The 6,147-nt window shown below is 53.6% G+C and overlaps 4 protein-coding genes across 4 annotated transcripts; 3 read left to right on the plus strand and 1 right to left on the minus strand.

Moving 5' to 3' along the window:
• Window positions 1–623: 623 nt before the first annotated feature.
• GNI_124670 (hypothetical protein) lies at window positions 624–1,337 on the plus strand (the record flags this gene model as incomplete). Its single annotated transcript, XM_011133676.1, has 1 exon — window positions 624–1,337. The coding sequence occupies one exon, from the start codon at window positions 624–626 to the stop codon at window positions 1,335–1,337; it is 714 nt and encodes a 237-aa protein (XP_011131978.1).
• Window positions 1,338–2,549: 1,212 nt separating this feature from the next.
• GNI_124680 (integrase core domain protein) lies at window positions 2,550–2,840 on the plus strand (the record flags this gene model as incomplete). The annotated part of the gene is made up of 1 exon (XM_011133677.1): window positions 2,550–2,840. One exon carries the CDS (start codon window positions 2,550–2,552, stop codon window positions 2,838–2,840), a length of 291 nt encoding a protein of 96 aa, XP_011131979.1.
• Window positions 2,841–3,217: 377 nt separating this feature from the next.
• GNI_124690 (hypothetical protein) lies at window positions 3,218–3,448 on the plus strand (the record flags this gene model as incomplete). Its single annotated transcript, XM_011133678.1, has 1 exon — window positions 3,218–3,448. The coding sequence occupies one exon, from the start codon at window positions 3,218–3,220 to the stop codon at window positions 3,446–3,448; it is 231 nt and encodes a 76-aa protein (XP_011131980.1).
• A 1,419-nt stretch (window positions 3,449–4,867) lies between these two features.
• Window positions 4,868–5,917, minus strand: GNI_124700 (RNA-directed DNA polymerase; the record flags this gene model as incomplete). Its single annotated transcript, XM_011133679.1, has 1 exon — window positions 4,868–5,917. The coding sequence occupies one exon, from the start codon at window positions 5,915–5,917 to the stop codon at window positions 4,868–4,870; it is 1,050 nt and encodes a 349-aa protein (XP_011131981.1).
• Between the last annotated feature and the right edge of the window lie 230 nt (window positions 5,918–6,147).

Below are 6,147 nucleotides of genomic sequence, written 5' to 3' on the forward strand. Positions count from 1 at the left end.
GAGCGATTCGAAGACTGGGTCGACTCCGTAGCGGCCGCAGTCCGACATGCAGCATTCAACATGGAAGAAACCGCCATGATTCAACCACTGTGAAACAGAATCCCAGAGGCCCGGGCACCAAGGTCGAATACTTCTACGCAGACGTTGCCACGAGAATGCTCCCAATCAGCAACTACGTCGCCAACATGCACATGGCGATTGCGACCATCCAACTCGGAGACTTCCCACGGCTCAGGGAACTGCTCAACAAACGAATAACGCGCTACGTGAGACTTGTTCACTCCTGGGGTGTCACAGAGACCATATCACGCATTCCTGGAGCGGCGCATCCTTGACGTGGCGTCTCCGCAGAGGAGGACCTGGTTTGTAAACATGGCACGGGGACGAGCCTCATTGACGTCCTCCAGAAGATAACCAACCACTACAACTGGCAAGGGACGCCGGTGGTGGCCGTCGTCGCGACGGGGGAGAGGGCCCAAGAGCAGCCAGAAGGCGACATCGACGGCGTTCTCTCCCCACAACAAATAAGAACGAAGCGGCTCTGCTACAACCGCGAACTCCCCCGCCACGGAGAATGAGAGGGATGCCCAGCACGCAACTCACGCTGTGACAACTGCGGTTGAATGGGGCACTGGAGGAGGGTGTGCCGTACTACGTACAACCAGGACGCATACGGAAAGCCCGTCCACTGTGTGACACAAAACGTCGCAAGGACGGCTCCAAGTCCTTACCGGAATGGCCCTGTGCGCCAAAAGGGGATACGTCGACGAGTTAAGACCGTCCGCCCCGAAGTACAGGGAGACCCCGCCCTTGGACCCGGCAAGGGGGGCTACGACACTCGCGGTGGAGGCGAACGCTACGACACTCGCGGTGGAGACGAACCACGCGAGGTGCAGAAACGGCTCTTTGAGCAAAACACACTGCACATGGACGGCGAGCACCGCGAGCGGCTGTGGGAGCTCCTGGAGGAATTCAAGGACACGTGGGAAGACCCCGGGGTGGCGCAGGTCAAGTACGAAGCACGGTTCGAGGTCTCAGGACGCCCGCACAAGGCCGGGGTCCGCCACTACGAACCCGAAATGTTGGAGGAGTTGAAGAAGCAAGTCGCGAAGCAACTGGAGCTAGGAGTCATCCGACCCTCAAAGAGCGAGTGGGCTGCCCCTCCTCACTTTGTTAAGAAGAAAACCGGAGAATGGAGGCGCGTTATCGACTACCGCAGGCTCAACGCGGCCATGGTAGCAGACTCCTACCCCCTTCCACGCATCTGGGACCACCTACGACGGGCGGCCGGACAGAGAGACGACGGGCGGCGGGACAGAGAGACTACTGCACTCTAGACATGAACGTGCCAGAACGTGCTCAGGGTTCTGGAACGTGCCAATCGAGGAGGGTGCAAGGCGCTCACCGCCTTTATAACTCGGATTGGCCTTTTCGAGTTCAATGTCGTCCCATTCGGCATCAAAAACTCGCCCGCTGAGTTCCAACGCGCCATCGATTCCTGCTTCGCACCGCTGCTGGGAGAGAATGCGTTCTGCTACATTGACGACATCGTCATTTGCGGACAGGACATCGACAGCGTACTGCGGCGGGCTTCCTAGAACAGTGTAGGAAGATCCGTTCCTTCTACTTGCGCCTGGACAAGAGCGAATGGTTCGAGGATGAAGTGAATTACCTCGGGCACGTCGTCGGCCGGATGGGCCCAGGAGAAGAAGTCTCGAGCAATCGTCAACGCACCGGCCCCCACCAGCAAGAAGGAGCTACAAAGCTTCTTGGGGATGTGCGGCTATCTGAGGCCCTCCATTCCCGAGTTCTCACACATCACGGCGCCGCTGTTCGAGCTGCTGAAGAAGGACAGGACCTACGAGTGGCGGGACGTGCACATAGAGACCGACGCGACCGAGTCAGGGGTCGGGGCTGTACTCAAACAGGTGCCCGTCGAGTTCGCTAGCAAGAAGTTCAACCCCACGGAGTCGCGCTGGGACACGAGAGAACGGGAATTGTTCGCGGTCAAGTGGGCCATCGAGAAGTGGCGAGACTACGTCAGCCTCTCGCACTTCACAGCCAGGACAGACCACAACAACCTACGGGTACCTCACCAGCGTGGACAAGGGCAAGGTCTTGGGATGGGTCCTCGCACTAAGCGACTACGACTTACTGTCGCATTTGCCGGCGACCAACCTACCAGGTCTCCACTACAACGGCCTGTGGTGGATCGATCTCAGGACAAAGAAGATTTACGTCCCTCGCCAGCTGCGCACGCGGCTGGTCATTTCGTTCCACTTCTGTCCGCGGCCACCTGGGAGTCGGCAAGGCACGCAAGAGGGTCCAGGCCCTATACTATTGGCCCAGCTGCGCTCAGGACATCGAAAAAATGATCAGAGAGTGCCTCATCTGCGCGAGACTGTAGACAACTGAAGACACTACCGGTGCACCGGCAAGGACTACCGACAGGGACGCTGGGAAAGGCTACCGCTGTGGACGTCGTATCACTCGACCACGCGGGACCAATATACGCGGGAGGCGCTGACTGGAATATCCTCTTCATCATCATGGACCACGCGACCCGGTATATGATGGCTAAAATCGTTCCGACGTTGGACGCCATGCAGATCTTCAGGACCTTCTACCGGCACTGGGTAGTCCCGTTCGGGCCACCACGAATAGTACTGACGGACAACGGCACCAGCTTCCGAGGGGCCTTCCGCGCAAAGGCAGCGTACCCGCTGGGATGTAAGCACTTGACCGCTGCGCCGTTCCGGCCACAAGGAAACGGCGTCAATGAGGCCTCTCACCAAAAACTACTCAACGTACTCAAGGCTATACGACAAGAAGGCGTGTGACAAGAAATACCGGCTGGCAGACGAGATACGGTACTGCAGTGAGTGTTGAACGGAGACATGGAACTAATGGTGGATGCAGCCACCCGCCTGCACAGCGTAACGCCCCACTCTGCGATAAACACATCCTCGTACGGGGCAGTGTTCGGCAAACTCCCCGTCCTGGACAAAATGCAGGCCTCTGAGCTCAGCGCAAGAACGCAAGCAAGTGCAACAATGAATGCTCCGAGAGCGAATGGCCGAGTCCCTCCTCAGAAGCCGACCATTAGAGGAAGACACACCGACCGACCTACAACCAGAAGGTATCGTTGTGGTGTTCGTCGATCCAGGCTCCGTAGCATCGCCCCTCAACGGACCGGAGAAAGGTGGTTCGCGCTCAAATGGTCACTCCCAATGGGGTGGTCAACACAACCCGCATGCAAGTAGAGGTGGAAAGGTACGGCCAGCCAGGCTCAACGTTCCAGGTGCACCAGGGCAAGGTGAGGAGGTTTGAGCGAAGTGAGGACCCCCAACTCGAATCCATAATACATCAGTACTCGCAGAACCTCGAGGACGAGACCGCCGCACAAACACTCGGAATCACTGGAGGCAAACGACCCCGAAACGCGTGAAAGTCTAGACAGAACACCTTCCGGGGCATAGCTCCAAATTCCTTCCGAGACAGGAGCATAACGATCTCAAAAAAATCTCTTTTTTTTAATCTCTATACATGTTTTTGACACAACTCGTTTGACATCGTAGCCATCAACAGCGATGCCAAACACAAGGCCAACGGCAATAGTGCTCGCCACCACATTCTCGGTACCCTTCAAGTACTCTATCTTAAAGTCGAACTGCTGGAGGAACAACGACCACCTTGCTAGCTTTCCTTTAGTAGAATTGGCCAACTACAACAGGTTCTGATGGTCAGTCCTGATGACAAACGATGCAGCACACAAGTAGTCCTGCCACCTTGCCACGAAGAACCTCACGGCGTACAACTCCCTTTCTCGTGTGTCCCATCGCTGTCGGCACTCGTCCAGCTTTCTGCTACCAAATTCGATAGGTACACACCCCCGATAGGTCATGCCAGCGACTCTTTTAGCGAACTGAGGAATGTTTCTCTTGAGGTAGGTTACAGAATGCCCTCAGCTCCCTTACATTGCACGGCGCTTGCACTCTCATGAGGTCGGCCTCCTTCGGAGCCAACTTGATGCCTTCCTCGCTCACAATGAACCTGCTGTTTACTTAGTTCCCCTCGCAACTGGGGTCTTAGCGGCCTCAACGTGTGCTTCACCGGCTTTCCATATACTTCGAACTCTACGCTATGCCGTGTTCTGCCAGTCCTTGGCCGTGGTCAACACTTCGGGTGTTTCTGCAACACGTTCCCAGGCCTCCCTGACGCAAACGTCTAGATGGGACGTCAGACCCGTTATTAGCTGCTGTGCACTTGCCAACAAGTCCTCGCCTGACTTCTCCTCCTCCACCAGTGAACCACATTAACCTTTTAACAGCTTTCCAGATGGAACTGACACTTACACGCATCGAAGATGCCTAGCGCAATCATGTCCGGTACCCCCGGTATCATCGCCCTTTAGCTCCTCGCAGGAGTTCAAGCACAGTGCTCACCCGACGTCTCTGGTAGCCAACGTCGCCAATGCACTTGCTTCCTGGTAAACAAACCTCTGATGGCACCAGCGCCAACCTCCTCTAAACCCAACTGACGAGTCAGACCGGTACTGCCTCTGCCTCTGCCACGCATCGATGGTCCAATGCGAGCTGTGGCGCCGTTCTGGAACAGAGCCATGCCTCGTGGGATTCCTGCCTTGGCAACAAGAGCATATAGGTTCGCGACCTCTCGGGCATAAGGTGGTTGTTCGTCATCATCCACGAGAGGCGTTCTGTAAACGCCTCATAATTGCCCGATTGTTTAAGGGCTTCATAAACATGAGAGCGGAGCTGTAGATTAACTTTTGTAGCGGCGTCTGTCGAGGCGGTAATGGCTTCGGCGATGTGGGAGATAATTGATCTGTAATTAGCACCGACCAGGGTCATCTTTGAAAATTTCTTTCTTTATAGTCGACTTTGATTTTATCGTTTGTCTTAGGAAAAAGATGATAAAAATTTGATCGGGTGCCGTGTGCGAATATTTTTGCGGCTAAATGTTTGTTCGATTGTCGTGTTGCTTTCCATTTGGTGTCTTGTGTCTTATGCGTGCGGCGTGATGGTTTATCTGCTGGGTTTAATTTGCCTTGTATATAGTTGTAAGTCGTGCGAGTGTCTTTGATTGTGGCGATAAGTATTTTGATCTTGCGCGCATAGTATTGGGTTTCGGATCCTAGAGTTATTTTAGATAGGCCCGCCAGGGCCTTGGCTAGCAGCATGTTGTCTGAGAATACCTGTAGCTCGGATTTAGCTGTATAAACGTAGTCTTTGATTTGACTTAAGTATCTTTTGATTAACATATATGCGCCTTGCGCTTCATTGGTATTGGCATAGTTGTGGACTGCTGGTAGCGGTATAGATGCACTAAGTAGAGTGTTATTGGCTTGCTTCAGGACTAGTCCTGCGGCTTGGTTAGATGTGTCAAGATAGAGTTTAAGCGGTTCGCCCGCTGAAGTGGTGAAAGTCATTTGCGGTTTCGAGGATAACGCCTTGGAATAGATAGATAGTATCTCTGAATCTTTGACTTTGTTCGTTAGCAGCTTCTGAATAGTCAGTTGTTGATTGCTGTTGAGGGTGTGTTTATAGTAGGCCAGAGTCTGAGCGGCTCTTTGAATGAGTTGTAGGTTGTTTGAGTGTAGAAGTTCGTTAATGCGCTTCCATTTTTGGTCTGGGATGGATAGTGTATGATTCTTCAGCGTATACCCGAGTAAGTCGGTACACTGAAGTTGCGATTTGTCATAGTTGATCTGGAAGTTCTGTGACATTAAGTAATCTATAGTTCTTTGATATCGCTGTTTGAGTTGCTTAGCATCAGTTGCGGCGACGAATATGTCGTCCTGGTAGTATCTTATGTCATGTGAAAACGGTAGTTTGCTTAGTATGATGCCCATAACTTGGTGAAAGTGCTTGGGGGCGTTTGTGGCGCCCATCGGCATCGTCATATAAGCATAGTAGTTGCCTTCTAGTTCAAATGCGTATGCCCCGATCTGGTCGTTGGCAAGTGGTATGGAGTGGAACGCTTTCTTTAGGTCAATCTTCGCCAGGTGCGGTTGCTGTGCGGCCCAGGTTACAATCGGCCAACAGCTTTGTAGGTTCGGAAAGCGTCCATCTGTTGTGATAAATGGTAGTAGAGGGCGGCAGTCATGTGTCACTCGTTCATTAACTA

This window comes from Gregarina niphandrodes, assembly GCF_000223845.1.
Source record: "Gregarina niphandrodes unplaced genomic scaffold scaffold00030, whole genome shotgun sequence".
Lineage (NCBI taxonomy): Eukaryota > Apicomplexa > Conoidasida > Eugregarinorida > Gregarinidae > Gregarina > Gregarina niphandrodes.